At 32.5% G+C, this 16,808-nt stretch overlaps 1 protein-coding gene across 4 annotated transcripts in view; it reads right to left on the bottom strand.

Annotated features, from left to right (window-relative positions):
• LOC143046671 (cAMP-dependent protein kinase catalytic subunit alpha) overlaps window positions 1–16,808 on the bottom strand; it is an 88,230-nt gene that overhangs the window by 38,864 nt on the left and 32,558 nt on the right. The window contains exon 1 of one of the 4 annotated variants that reach the window (XM_076219822.1): window positions 15,389–15,778. The exons of 2 other annotated variants lie outside the window; for them this stretch is intronic. In XM_076219822.1, coding sequence (XP_076075937.1) covers window positions 15,389–15,422 — 34 coding nt within the window. In that variant the 5' untranslated portion in view covers window positions 15,423–15,778. Of the gene's footprint in view, window positions 1–4,125; window positions 4,436–15,388; window positions 15,779–16,808 lie in introns of those variants that run through there. One more of the 4 variants, XM_076219829.1, reaches the window with a different exon arrangement.

Genomic DNA, 16,808 nt, shown 5'->3' on the forward strand with positions numbered 1-16,808 from the left:
GTTTATATTAACAGGCAATCTGCAAAATTAAACATTCAACTTATCTCACAATGTTTACATGCACACATAAAACATACGCATTAAAGCTATTCTGTTTGTGTGAAATAATGTATGCCCTCTGTGTATTTCTACCGGTAACTGTACAAACATATATTATAGTCGCTGCATCTTAATATTTTTCAATATGTGAGTTAAACTATCACATTCTCAGAGTCAACTTAAAAAAGCGAAGACATATCAATGAAAACGAAAAGCATTCCAAATTTTTTAGCACACCATACCATTTTATTCAAATTTCTGCAATCAGCGATGAGAGATCGGTTTTTAATTAGATTGCGATGTACTGATTTTGTCCATAATAGGCCCTTGATCTTAACAAAAAAAAAACTTGTTCGTAGTAAAGATAACACGACAAAAATCTTACTTCTACTAAAATGTACTTGTTGCTTAATAGTGAAAAATATAAATAACATGTGATACAAAACACGACATAACAAGTAACAAATGCTAAAAATCTATCGTTGGGTATTTTCCTGAACTACGCGATTCGAATTTACTGCTTTGTGGTTTCAATCTACTGAATGTACTCGCTCCTTGAGCAGATGATGACCCTACTTCCCCAAGCACTTAGAACAAATAGATCCTAGTTCTTTTTATACTGTTTCCTTAAATTTGGTAAATGGAATATTATTGACCTTATTATAAAAATTAAAGTTATGCCAGTATTTAAATCCCAAAATTCTTCAAATTACTTTCCCCCAAGTATACACTCATGTGAAGGCACGGTAATATAGCTAATAAGTATAACACTGTGATATTTTCAAAGAAAAAATATTAATAATTTTCAAAACAGACTCCTAAAACTGATGCTTTTAATCACTGTTGCAGCTCCCCTCAGGCCTTTTCCCAAAACCCAACTCAATCCAAATCCTCTTTTTTTTGTTTCTGACAGTTATCTCCCCTTAATACTAGGACCATGCATTTTCTCCCATCTGTTAAAACAACTTCTCGTACCTGTTATTTAAACCAGCATCTTAAATCGCTATAGTATTTTTAGCTTTTATCGTGTATTTTGGAAACTTAACAAATTAACTCCACTGAGGAAACATTTGTTTTAATATCATGATAGAACTAAAGATAGTTTACTTAACGAGAAATCTAATTTTTTCCACACGGTTAATAAATCTACCTTCATCTCAGGTGCCAAGAATCAGATCTATCTTGTTTACGTAATTGTGAACACGAAAACTACTTCCAGACTCAGAGCTTATAATTATAAGTATTATAATATCACTACTGAAAATAGGCACCACAGTTTTAAAACGATAAGTTAAAACCGACATCCCCATAAACCGATGTTATGATTCCTGATAACATAATATCCGTACACTCTTAACTATAACCTGAATTCGAGATACACAGGTATTTACATAGTGTGTATGGTAAATTTTATGATCAAAGAGAATACTTAAATATGAATTGTTACTTATTCTTTATAGTTTTAATCTTCCTATTGAATCGCTTACTTATGACTTAGGCTATTTTTAACATTCGAGCACATGTAATTTATGATTACTATACTACAATCAAAATCACGAAACAGGTCAAATGTATGACATTATCCTATAGATCTATCAAGATGTGTAATGTGCTAGATATCATTTTAAACAAGATTATTTTTTTAAGATTGAAATTGGCATTCCACTGTATGCATGTGTAGTTACAGCTAATTTCCTAATGGTTGTAGAGAGGAAATCTTTTGCTGGCTTGCTCGTTTTGTTTGTATAAATGTTAGCTCGCGCATTCCAAAGTTAAGATTGACATCAGCAAACAATATAGACACTAGACAGACTTTATTAAACCAGTATATATTGTATTTAAATTTGATTGAAAGTTATTCCAATTACAATTGTCAATATACAAAGAAAGCAAGTGAGCTTACCAAAGTCTTACCCTACATGCAGCAGGAAATAAGCTGTAAGTATATTGGGTCTTTTATGTGTACGTTTTTCCTTTCTGAGTAGCTACCGCTGGTAAGTTATTTTTAAACTTGACTTGCCACAAAACAAACATAGGGTTTCAAGGAATTCTGTGCCTCGACTGCGATTGCTGTTGTTAGCGCAAAAGTGTTTAATATTGATTGCCAAAAAAAAAAAAAAAAAAAAAAACGAGTTCATTTATCATTCAAATACAGAAATGTGGAGACAAGAGAAATCTAAATTTAACACTTTATACAGTCTTTTGATCACAAAACTTCTGTAAAGTCTTTATTAAATTCCATGAAGTTTTGACAAGGTAATAAATGTCTGAAAAAACTTTAACCCAGACTAAGTCAAGGGTATTAACATGCTAACGTGTCTCTACATCATGAAAATGCTCCTGTCCAAGTTTCAAAATTCCAAGAGGGTTTCACGAAACAATTTCTTATGTTAAACAACACTTTCATCACCGACAGAACGTAACTGTTGACACCGACGCGAATTGGAATGAAAATTATAGAAGATGTGTGTAATAAGACAACGAGACAGCAATTCAACGACAAAAACAGTCAAAAGTCTTAAGACATCTACTAAATATTATATTGAGATGTGATGTTATGTGATTGCGAAAGAAGCAACCATGTCTTCAATGATAAGTGAAATCAATACTCTATGAAGTAAAATATAAATGGCCAAATAGCAAATCGGATTAGACATTCCAAAAGGTACTTTTGCATGCAGATTGCAGCAACATCATGCTAGGCGATGTGCTTGTGAAATATTGTAATGGAATGCAGATTCTAGCTCCGATTTTAGATTATTTTGAAGATGCAAAAATAAGATCGAATTTCAAAATTATACAGGTTTCAAATCATCATCTGATTTAAGCCCGTACGTTATTTCTCTTTTCATAAGAACAATGGATCTCACAAGTTATGAAAAATATTATTCATATTCTATTCGTATTGGTTCAATGTTCTGTTTAGGTCTGCTGATCTTAAAGTTTTACACCTTTCAAACAATCGTATAATCTTAAGTAAGATAATTACGCAAGTTAGTCTAAACTGCTAAGTGATTCTATTGTACTGGTAACTCGAGACAATATATTCCCGTTACCCACTAGGATTTAAGTTATGTGACTTATTCAAATAAACCTTCCTTGTATTATAAATGAGCACTGTAAATTATAAATAAGATAAGACGTTTTAATGAAATTTTATCTATGGTAAATACGTTTATTTAAATCAAAGTAAACATGTTTATTAGTTTGGGGAAATCAAGAGGCGATTCGTCTCTATTTTATAAACTAAAGTACGATCTCTTGGTCTATATGTTCTCAATGTGAAAACCCGTCAATTAATCATGCATTATGTTTTTAGTATAACTACATGTATGACATTTTTATATATATACTTCCAGTTTGACAAAAATATCGATGATATCTGGAATAAATTCATGAGATATTTGCCACTGAACACGAGACAAGCACCAATCAATAAAAAAAACCTGTTGGTGCTTGGCACATAACTTGGACACTCGAGTGTACTTTATTTTGTAAATTCAACACAATCCACGAAAAAACTATGTAAACATAAAAATAAGAAGATGTGGTATGATTGCCAATGTGACAACTATCTAAATGAAGTGGGTGTAAGTCATTATAGGCAACCCATACAGCAACAATGAGAAAAAAAAACTCATATCGCATAGTCGTTTATAAAAGGTCCCGATATGAAACAAATTGAGAAAAAAACTAACGACCGAACTGCTCATGTTCTCCCCCCCCCCCTTTTCCCAAGAAAAAAATAAAATAATATGGTATTATTCATTTTAATTCCTCATCTATACATTCTTGATATGTTCATATATTTGATGATTTAAAGGCAGTCCATTATATTCATTCAATGTTGATGTAAATTTATTAAAATTATTTATGAAAAGTATATTTAATAGACACGAAGCATACAAAAGTAATTTACTTTTATCCGTTCATTTCGGGGTTCAAAGTAAAAAATAAGATATAGCTTTACGACCCATATACATATTACAACAAATAAAACTGTTTTCTTTAGATAAACATCTTTTTGAAAGTAATGCAACATTTATATTATTGGGAAATATGAGAAAAATATAAGTGTTTACTTACAAACATTGCCCTTGTCCTTTTTACTCATGTTCACTTTCTTATTGAAAATCCTGGAATATTTCCCGATGCAATATACAACTGAAGTTTTCTAGATCCCAACTAAGTCCTTTTGAAAGGTAAAAATATCACAGAATTTGATTCAATAATCGATTTCACGAGCAATGTTTTTCTGTTACATACATAGCCATGTAACAGCTGTTTTTTTTTCTATATAGGACAACAAATATACACTGAAAAGTTTAAATTCAACAGATAATGCGACAATGTGCACTATAATGAAAAATTAGACGGACACGACTGATCAATTGGGATTATTGATTCAACTTGAACAATCCTGTATTGTTAGGAGCCCTTGTCCGGTATTTCAAGCATAACATATATAGTATATATCATCGACACATAATCACCTTTATTAAGGTATAGTTTAATAATCTGCTTTAAATACACTAACATGCATTTAATAAATGATCAATAAACTAAGAATCATTATAAAGTATGATGAAAGTTCAAACTTAAAAAAACAGGTATCGCGACTGGTTCACATTATACACCTTTTTCTGCATGAGGAATAAGCTTCTGGTTATGAAATAATTATACTGAAGAGTACTATCCCCTTTTTTCTCGACGATCAATGCATTTGAATGGGAACATATAGTTAGAATCCTCACTCCTCCCATCCCTTTATCTGGGTTGTGAATTACTGAAACCTTACGAAAATAAAAGAACACTTTAAAATAACTGAAACCACTCTGGAAAAAGTAAGATATAATTGACAGAATTTTGTTTTACGGTGCATATCTGTGTTCTTTCAGATTTGACCTATGGCTAGTCCTTCACCTCCAATACACCGGTTTGCATAAATACTACCATAGTTGGTTGGTATATCCACGAGATCCAGCATTCCCCCACCGACGGGACTGGCTGTCCACAATAAAATTGTGGAAATGTATACAAAGAAGCGCTAGTCGAAAAATCGAAACATATTAGAAAGGATGCATTTATAAAAAGTGTTGTGTTCAACGTCAAATGGCAAGAATTACATGCATGTGCATGTCGAGCAAGAAAGTTTAGATAATTAAAATATGTAGGTTTCAAAAAAATATAGACTGGGATGAAGGCGGCAAAAGAGCTGGACTGCCACTGGAAAAGGGGTAGCATATGTTAATCAAAGGAAACATAATTTTCTTGCAATGGTCACATACTGACCCTATAAGAATTCGTGCAAGAGTTATTTTACATTTGGAGAGAGTTACAGCTTCCAAACAAAGGGTGTTGTACTTATCGCCCTGGTTCTGACCGGACGCGGCTATTGTACATTTTTCATTCCAAGCCTAGTGGTCATAAAATAATGTAGTACTGTTACCGAACTAAGACTAAGAAATCATCCAATGAAAATACTGTAAATTCAGAAATCAGTGCGAAGCTTTTATTATATTTGCTCAAAACACTAGCCAAACAAGAGAAGGCTAGCATATTTGCATGTCTTCTAATGCGTTTCTTTTCTCGAATTAAGATTTTTAGAGCTGTATGGCGAACGTAATATACCAAGAAAAATCATATTGCTGACAAATTATTCTGAATACGGGTTAACCAGTCTTTGCTCTTATTCCTTAGTAGTAAGTTAACAAGTTTATAAACATCAAATATTATTTTTTAAGTCGTTGGTTTAATTCATTCAGGGATCGAACTTTTCAATTCAAAGACAACGCAGATGGTTATTGGCAAGCATGACAATGTAGTTGACTTCTGACAAGCGATGACAATTTAGAGCTAAGACTGCTGACAAGCGATGACAACGTAGATAAGCGAATACATGGTAGATGATAAACAAGCGCAGACAACGTAAGTGGCAATCAACTAGCTAAGACAACGTAGATGGCAATCAAAAAGTTAAGACAACGTAGATGACCTTTGACAAGCGACGACAAGGTAGTTGACTGCTGACAAGCAAAGACAAGGTAGTTGACTGCTGACAGGATGACAACGTAGAAAAGTATTGACAAGCGAAGACAATGTATTTGACTGCTGACAAGAGAGACAAGGTAGTTGACTGCTGAGAAGCAAATACAATGTAGTTGACTGCTGACAAGCGATGACAACGTAGAAAAGTATTGACAAGCGAAGACAATGTATTTGACTGCTGACAACAATGTTTTTTTTATTGTCAATTATGACGCCCAATAATTTGAGCAGTACAATTAAGTTCAATTTCATACAAGTGATTACATATTGATTACATTGATTATTTAACAATTAAACAAAAGTCTTGTTCATCAGAATAATTTCTACAGGAATAATATATATAGTTTAACAATATAACTAAATTTCTCACTTCAGATAAAGTACACAATAATAAATTTACCTTTTTAAATATAACATCATCCTCAGATGACATTAACCATATTAATTTTAATTAATTTGGAAGGCTTTTAAAGTTTTTGTTAACCTTATTTAAGTAATTTATATATTCAAATCTTTTATTTTCTAAAACAGGACACTGAAAAAGAAAATGAATTTCATTCTCAACTTCAGTGTTGCATAATTTACATGCTGACAAGCAGAGACAATGTAGATAACTGCTGACAAGTAAAGACAATGTAGTTGACTGCTGAGAAGCAAAGACAATGTAACTGAATGCTGACATGCGATGAAAACGTAGAAAACTATTGACAGGCGATGACACTGTAGTTTACTGCTGACAAGCACAGACAAAGTAGTTGACTGTTGACAAGCAATTACAAGGTAGTTCACTGTTTACAAGATAAGAGAAGGTAGTTGACTGCTGACAAGCAATGCCAACGTAGTTAACAGATGACAACTGATTGCAACGTAGAAAACTATTGACAAGCGAAGACAAGGTACCGGTAGTTGTCTCCTGGCAAGCAAAGACAACGTAGTTGACTGCTGACAGGCGATGACAACGAAAACAACTATTGGAAGGCGAAGGCAATTTTATTTAATGCTGACAAGCACAGACAATGTAGTTGACTGTTGACAAGAAAAGACAAGGTAGTTGATTTCTGACAATCAAAGACTAGGTAGTTGACTGCTGACAATCAAAGACAAGGTAGTCGACTGTTGACAGATGACGACAACGAAGATAACTATTGACAAGCAAAGACAAGGTATTAGTAACTGACTATTGACAAGCCGAGACAATGTAGATGACTTTCATAAAACGAAGATAAGGCAGATGACGGTTGAGAAGCGAATACAACGTAGAGGAGTATTGACAAGCAAATACAACATAGGTAACTAGTGACAAGCGACGACAAGGTAGATGACGATTGACAGGTGAAAACCATGGGGATGACTATTGGCATGCGAAGACATTATAGTTGACTGCTGACAAGCAACGGAGATAACTATTGACATGCCAAGACAACGTAGATAACTATTTACAAGCGAATATAACGTACATGACTACTAACAAGTGAGGACAGCGTATATATGACTATCAACAAGCGGAGGCAGCGTTGATGACTCTTGACTAGTTATCTTTGAAAAAAAATATATCAGATTGAATCGCTTCCGAACAGACGTATAGGTACTACTAGTAATTGGATTGTGGGGTGATGGACGAAATCGGACATTGTTTCTATGAGCTAACGAACGAAGAATGCCAATTGACTTGATTGTAATCTAAAATTAAAACAATCGCTTCCAAGAAAACATTTGATTCCTCCAAGATATCTCGCTGTATTTTGCGCTACTGCCAGAATATTGAAAAAGGGAGAGAGGACATTGGTTCGGATTTGTTTATACAAAAATCTTTGAAGTGATACTTGTATTATTTTAAAGGCATTACCCCAAGTTTCTATGTAAAAATGGAAACAAATCAATAGCACTTGATGTCATTAAGAAAATGCGACCATGAATGCAAAGAAATATTTAAGTTCGATAATCGGATTGTTTCCTACAATCACAATAAGAGATCAATGTGTTGAGACATAAATAGGATTAATTATTCTATACACCAAGGTTTAATATGCACCCGAGAATGGTTCACTGTCTTAGGTGTGCGATCAATCAATTTGAATAATAATAAATAGAAATAATTCGCAATAATCAATAGAAAATATATAGAGCGTCCTGCATTGCAATCGTATTTAATTCCTAATTTATTAATTTTATTAACTGTCGTTTTTTTTTATTACGAAAGAGGAGACAGATTTTTTTTCGATATGTGTTGATGTATTCATTCATTGCAATTGCTACTGTCTACTGAAATGACAACTTGGGAGTTAGTTTTATTGTAGAGTTCATAACCATAGATTTTGGGCTCATATCAACCGTGATGTTCCAACAGAGACTCGAAGGTCAACTAACAGGGCTTCATCTCCAGTATACTTCCCATGTTTAATCACCTTAATATCCAACTTATCCAACGGTTCGCGACAATCCCCAAGTTGACACCATTTGCGAGTATGGTCTTGAGAAACGATGATAGTCCGTCGGAAGGGGACGATGAATGTTAAAGAGAGAGAGCCATATCTCTTGCACGTAAAAGATACCTTTGTAGATTTTGAAAAAAAGAGCAGGCTCATGCCGCTTCAAAGCAGCACTCGAACTCGCAAAGTGGAAAGGGATTAATATAAGTTGCAACAACTTGTTTCCCAATCCACTATTGATAAATCTGTTTAAACTAACGGTTTGCGATAATACTTTCTTGTGCTAGCATCTAATTTATACTTTAGAGAAGTTACTAAATGATAACTTACGGATCAGAACTGCAATGTTATTTCAATATTTTTAGTTAAGCTATAAAGTTCTGACCCATCAAACAGAAAAAAAAGTTTTTTAAGTTCAAGTACCGAGAGTTGTTTAAATGTACAAAACCAGCAGTGACACTGGGAACAAACAAACAAAAAAGAATCATTTTCATAACAGCATGAACAACCGTTATACTTATGTTGAAAATAATACTGAATCATTAACCTTTAACTTGTTTGTTATCGGCTATCGATAAGGGCACACCAATCTGATTCCTTGTTCGACGGACCCGCCCGCACCTATTTTTTTCTAAACAGAATTTTTTTATTTTTTTTTATATTCCCGCTTCCCGGATCCGGAAATGTAATCATGTCCATTTTCCGCACCGTTTTTTTGTAAATATTATAAAAAGATATCAACATTTGTTTTTAAAATCACAGTATAACCTGTATATAACGATTTTAAACATAAAAGCACCCCACCACACTTTGTAAATATCTGTGAGAATATTTGTTTCAGCATCATGAAACCTATTTATCCAAAGCGGGAGTGCTCCGATATAAATTTGTAATGTTTGTTCAGAGGAAATACCTGTAAAGAACAAAAAATTGGTTACTTTCCCCCTTACTTATATTCCCTATCAAAAAATGTTCGTTGTTAGAATAAAGTACAAAGAACTTCTGAAGGATTTGCCTTCAACTGCAATTATATTGTATGCTGGCGAAACAAAACTATCCATAGCCGCTGCATGTTTATGCACCTGTCCTGATTGATTGAGGGGCCTGTCGTTCAGCAGTTATCGTTTGTTGATGTTGTTCATTGGTATTTTCCCGTTTGGATATATAAATTAGATCGTTGGTTTTCCTGTTCGAATTGTGTACGCTAATAATTTTGGGGTCCTTTATAGCCTGCTGTTTGGTCTGTATCAAAGCCCTGTGTAAAAGGCCGTACTTTGACCTGTGTTTCTTATTATCAGGTTGAGAACAACCCTCCCTCAGACAAGGGGTCATTTTACTGATGTAGAAAAGAAAATAAAAATACCAAGGATTTGTAAAGTTCTTCTATACAAAACCTTTAAAAACTTAGAATTTTGTACTCAAAAAGAGGAGAGTTCCATCATATTTTAAACAACTTTTTCTAAAAGAGGGGTCCACTTATATATAATAATATTAAACTGTTAAAGTAAATGTGTTAACATGGTTAAAGTCCAGGAATATTACAAAATTCTTGGACATGTTTTGACCATTTAATACCAGATAGATATGTAGTTCTTTGAGAAAATATTAGCCCTTTTGTACAAACAAATATATATTATAACTTATATTGATCCCTCATAAAACATGTAAAAGGGATATTTATAACATTAAGGGGTTGTCCCCAAACTGATTATGACTTGGATGGAGAATTGTCTCATTGTCAGTCACACATACATAGACCAGATTTAATTATTTCTTGGTGAACAGGGAAAAAATACTTCAGAAATTAAAGAAATGTCAAAGTACAAGTGATAAATCAAGCTTTAATATTGTCAAAACCTACTATTTTATGTTTACAAAAAAAAAATATAATCGTTCGCCTTTACTTTTAAAGCTTCGCCTCAAAAATTTGCAAATTAAATATTTTTTTATTAAAATTTTCAAATCGCTCGCTCGCCCCAAATTTTGGAGTCCAAAAATCTGTAGAACAAGAAATTAAATTGGTGTGGCATAACTGTTAACAGTGATTTTACGCTTACTCAATCTGTCAGAGGCTTTCCAGTGGGGATTTAAATAGAATCAAAGAGTAAAGTAAATGCAGGTGCATGAGAAGACAAAAAAGAGAGTTTAAGTATTCAACATTTAAATCAACACGCAAGGTTTTGTCCTCTGCTAGTTATTCATATTATTTGATTTAGGCGACCCTACAGATTTAATGTATGTCTAAAACACGTACGATAGGACAAGTGTGCGTTAAAGACGAACGTGCCTAATTGGACCCAGTCATTTGATAACCTGAGCGCGCCAAGAAATGGTCTTGTCCACGCTGTTATGAAAATGATTCTTATCCTGTTCTTATACCAGGTGAGCTGCATATGTTCATGTGAAGGTTAAATAATGATGTTTCTATTTTGATATCCTTATGTAACTATATATGACACGTGTATTTAGGAATGTCCAAAGTTAGCAGTGAATAGTAATGGTATAACCAAGGATTTGTATTGTATACTATACAAATCCTTGGTATAACATATGACAGTTGTGAAATCAACAATATTTATAACCTGAATGTCAAAGATGTAAAATATACATTAGAATTTAATGAAGCGAGAATCTACAGAAGAATTACTGCAACAGTTTACCGAGATTAGGCTATTAATACATTTGAAATATATACATCATCTATATATGATTATATATTAAAACGAAAATATGTTATTTTATTTATTGTTGATATTCATGGAAACTATTAGAATGAAAAGCAAGAAATTGATTCCCACATAAACTGAAATCAATATCCAATAAGAATCACAATTATGGCAATATAACCATAACGGATTTTGACTTTGACGAAATAAGTTATAAATCAAACCACTCACGCTTTTAAAAGTATGCACTTTTGAGATCAAATGTTTAGTCTGACAAAGAGATTTTTTTGAAATATTGAAAAATAAAGAGATAAACATCTATATTTTATAGATTATGATGTTTCGACTAGAAAGGAATTTTGGACTAATTTTAGATACAATTCAAATTCCTCTGTGTAAGGGAAGTAATCGAGCTATAAATATGCGTCTGATAACTATTACATTATATATGTTAACATGTATTTCCACGTTTGCATATTTCGAAAGGGTAAAAGGGGTATCTCAGTGTTAGCAGGCACTGTTCTAGATGTTTTTGAAAGGAGTTCCAGTCTGTTTTCGTCGAATATACCTTGATTACAAAGGACTATAGAAATGAACATGTTGACTAAGACCCATGCCTCCAATACCATATATATACATCTCATATACATACGTGTTATTCATTGGGAAATATAGGCCTTCAAATGTATCGAATGAAGCACAGTATGTTTATGTCATTTAAAACATATTAGAAATTGACCTTGAGGCAAAATCTGCGATTCGGACGGATGATTGACAAATTTTAAAGATCTATTTGAAAAATGAACTTGAAAGGCATAACAGATCATTTCAAGTATGTTAATATTAAAACTTATCAATGACAGTTTAACTTAAATTGATCTCTGAGTGAAACTTATATAGGACAGTACGTGGCAATACCCTCCTGCTTCAGTACAACCCAACCAAAGTATATAGAAGAAGAAGAAGAAGATGCTTTATTTCCATAAAATGGGCTCACAAGGAGCATAATATAATATCATTGTAATATAATATTCTTTTACAAATATAATAAACAACACATAGTTACAAACACAAATAAGAAACAACAGTTATCACATATTAGTATATATGATATCAATATGAATTAACTCTACTACGACATGCAGGTTGTTTGTAGGTTCGGTCATATGCTTTAGTTTCGGAGAAACTAGCACAGGCACTTTGGAAACTAGCTGTCTCAAGTCGCTGCCCTGCAAGTTTACACAATTATTTCACATCCACATACTTGAATGATCAAAAGCATAACTGAATTTCAACAGTAGCCATATAAAATATACAAATGCAAAGTATAATTGACATGTGTAATTGAACGAATAAAAATATTCAAATACTGAATTCTATATAATTTTGCGTTTTGACGAAAGCTGAGATTAGGAGTTACAAAGTCTGTCTTAATGAAGTTTGTCAAGAGTCACTTTCTGTAGTTATTACTATGTGTCAAATTATCTATGTTCTTTATTGTGCAATGTTAGATCACAAAGACAGATAAATCTTTAATTATTAACTTTCATGAAAGGATTATTATGATGAAGCGAAAAATACATGAATCTTTTAGATAGATTTAAATCGGAATGATTATGAAAACATTGAAATATAAAAAATATATATATATATACAAAATCAACAAAAATGACTTACGAAAAAATAATTTTCGTGTCTTATTACTCTCGTTTTGGATTAGAATAAGTTCAAGAAGATGTGGTGTGGGTTCTAATGAGACAACAATCCACCAGAGTCCAAACGGTGTGGATTTAAATAACTATTTGTTACCGCAGGGCCTTCAACAATGAGCAAAACCCCTGACCTTATAGTCAGAATATGGTGGGGCATGTTTGTAACTAAGTCAGATAACTGCGAGTACTCTCAGATATGTTCATTGTGTCTTTTTGTGTCGGGATGTATAAGTACCGGGCCACGTCCACTGTATTTTTGTCCATGACTCCATCTGATGAGTTAACTTAAAGCCTTTTTCAACTGATTTTATAGTTCGTTCTTATGTTGTACTGTTATACCACTGTCCCAAGTAAGGGGGAGGGTTGGGATCCCGCTAACATGTTTAACCCCGCCACATTATTTATGTATGTGCCTGTCCCAAGTCAGGAGCCTGTAATTCAGTGGTTGTCGTTTGTTTATGTGTTACATATTTGTTTTTCGTTCATTTTTTTTACATAAATAAGGCCGTTAGTTTTCTCGTTTGAATTGTTTTACATTGTCTTATCGGGGCCTTTTATAGCTCACTATGCGGTATGGGCTTTGTTCATTGTTGAAGGCCGTACGGTGACCTATAGTTGTTAATGTCTGTGTTATTTTGGTCTTTTGTGGATAGTTGTCTCATTGGCAATCATACCACATCTTCTTTTTATAAGTGTCCAACCCACTCCCAACATGTTAACAGAAATCAACAAGCTAGCATATGTAAAGTTTGTTATCTTATTTACTTTAACATGTAAAGCAAGTAGTATTTTCTTTGAAATCCCCGCCCCCCCTCACTATGGATGTACTACATAACCCCCATTTCATTTTATGTATAGACGGTCGAATACACTTGGTAGATCAATTTAAATTCAAGAATGATTGAAAAATGTGTTTTCAAATTTGTTTTCAAATTTATAACTCCTGACAAAGGGGTGCAATTTGAGTACGTTGTTCGGTTTTTCATCAAGTTTTGTAAACTGATAACTATACTTGTTTATACCAACGTAAAATTAGATAAAGACGAACTATGACTATACAGCTAGTAAATTTCACTTCAAAACTCTTTCATTTATTGATAAATATGTTTACAAACGGTTCTCAATGTAAACAAGAACTTGTGAGGAACAAATTAAAATGACCAACTTTAATCCTCATTTCGGTACTTGTTTCGGCAAGTTCTCGGTTTATTGTATGTTATTACATGTACATGGATTTAGGCTTTGCACTCACATACTAACTGGACTTCTTAAAAAGTGAAAACCTCGTTTAAAGTCCAATAATTTTTTCCGATCCTTCCAATTTACATGATTTATTTATACATATATTTTACACGCGAGCTTTCCCACTTTTATCCTCCTATACCAATGGGTACAAAATCTTTAACCTTTATCAAATTACTACAACGTTGAAAGCACTGTAATGAATTTGATTCTATGGTGCAAATCACTGTCATAATTAACGTATACGACCTTGGATATGATCATTTAAGACATGATATACGTATATATATATCTAGATATATATAATTATCATAATATTTGTAATTCATGTAGTGTCTTCAATAGAGATGTTTTTTGCATTAATGAATACACTTATGTGTTCTTTTTTTAGAACAGCTGTTGCCTTATTAATTGTATGTGCAATGGATGTGTTTTAAATGAATATATACTGTATTGAATATGCTCGAGGCTCGGCTCGAGAGCGACCCAATAACACAATGATGTGTTGCTGAATATCTATAAAAGATTCACGAGTAAGTTAACAGGGAAACAAAACTAAAAAACCCATAATATTGGAAATACAAATAAAAATAACACGAACACATTTAGAAAGGATAGTGAATTAGGTTATCTTTTCCGTGACAGTATAGATAGATACACTCGGATATAGATAAAATGGATTTCCTTTTTTTATTTTAAAAGTAGTTGTTAAAATTTAAAATAGATAGACAGTTTTTTTTTGTTACGTATATACTTCAAACCACTTTAGCATTTATCCTTTATAGTACTACGTACACAGCCAATAAAATTAATTTAATATCAAGAGAAACAGGGTATTGAACTTGATTATGCCACAAAAACGAATAAACTGAACAATTAAGCACAAAACAATAGTGCAATCATAGGAATGATGGCCACCCACGTTGCAATTTTCTTTTTGCAACACCTTTATCATATTTTCATATAAAAGAGCAAATGTGTTACAAGGTATGTCAGAACAAAATCTGACAACTAGTAAATAAACCACTCACAAACTTCGCGTAGATCAACATGCATATTATTTTTACAACTAATATTACGCATTCAGCTAGAAGCTGCAATATGCAGGTTTGGTGCAGCTACATGCACACAACGACATGTCCTTCAGTGCTGTCAAATATACAAAATGTTTTCATTAAAATCAAATATTTGAAATTCCAAAAGTTTTGATAGTTTCTTAATAATTTTTTGAAACACAGATTTGTATACTTACAGAATTTCGCCTCTTTTTCTTCCTTTTCTGACATTTTTACACAGTTTGGGCGTTTTTAAGTCCTCCAAATTAATCCAAATTTGATTGCAAAATAATGTCCTTCTTATGCAACAATTGACTATTTTTATTTACTCAAATCTTTCTTTCCATCAACGAAAGATTTCAGTCTTCACCAGGTGAGTGATTACAGAAGTTAACAACGTACACCGATGTTCTGACGAAACTGTTGATAAAACATATATCTCTCCAATAACGCAAACAAAAAACCCAAAACAAAACCAAATGTAAAATGGTTGACTTTTAGCTGTACAGTATAAATACAAACCCGATTAAATTCTTAGCATTAGTACGTAACAATTTGAAAAGTCCTCTTTGAAAAGTTTTTAATCCCTCCACCACCAGAATTTGGTTAGCAGGCTAAATTTAACAATCTCTATTTAAAGAATGATCAGGGCCTGTATGTCATGTTATCGCAAATTATATATGTATAACGATAATGTAAACTAATTTTATATATGATAGTCATATATTTATCAATAAATTGTGTTTGGTTAAATATTAGAATTTAAATCCCTAACAAAAATTATGTATGTAAATATTTATAGTCATGAGGAAAACGTCAATTTAATATGCATACAGCCTAATAAATACACATGTAGTACATTAACCCGAAAGCCTATGTTCATGTATAACATTGATTCATATTATGTAACGGTGCATCCAAAAAATTAACAATCATAATAATACATTCTAATACATTTAACATGAACACTTTTATTTAAAGTTTGCATGCTGTTAGAAGAATAATCAGGGTTTGCAAATCATTTGATGCTGATATATCATTACGTGTTCCAATGAAACCCATAGCTGACAATACGAATAATATGATAATAATTTAATTTTCAAAATTAAGCCATATTTCGGGTGGCATGCCATTTACTTGGGTTTTGGTAAAACTTTATGATATCAAAACATATGATTCACATGTGTTTCTGCAATAATCTTCCTTCCTCAGATACGCTAATGTAAATGCCAATGTTGACTGTCTTTTTAGAAAATTTATCCTTCCTTCGTAAACATGATTCTACACCAAAAGATAGGAACATGAAATTATTATAGTCGTTCAACTTCTAGTAAACTGAACTTACTAGACTTACGGGAAACTTAATAGAAAGACAGGTAAACTAACTGTAGGCACCCCAGCAATTTAAACAATATAGAAGGACTACTTATATTTAAACTAGCAAAAATAATAAGTATAAACATGTACCGGTTGGAATTTCTTCTATACTTGGTATTTCTTTCAATGAAATATATAAAATATTTGTAAAACATGGTCCTTGAAATGGACTAAATTATTCAAAATCGATCATTAATGTCCTTCCTACTCCAAGGAAGACCAATATTCTCCAAATATCTC

This window comes from Mytilus galloprovincialis, chromosome 1 (assembly GCF_965363235.1).
Source record: "Mytilus galloprovincialis chromosome 1, xbMytGall1.hap1.1, whole genome shotgun sequence".
NCBI lineage: Eukaryota > Metazoa > Mollusca > Bivalvia > Mytilida > Mytilidae > Mytilus > Mytilus galloprovincialis.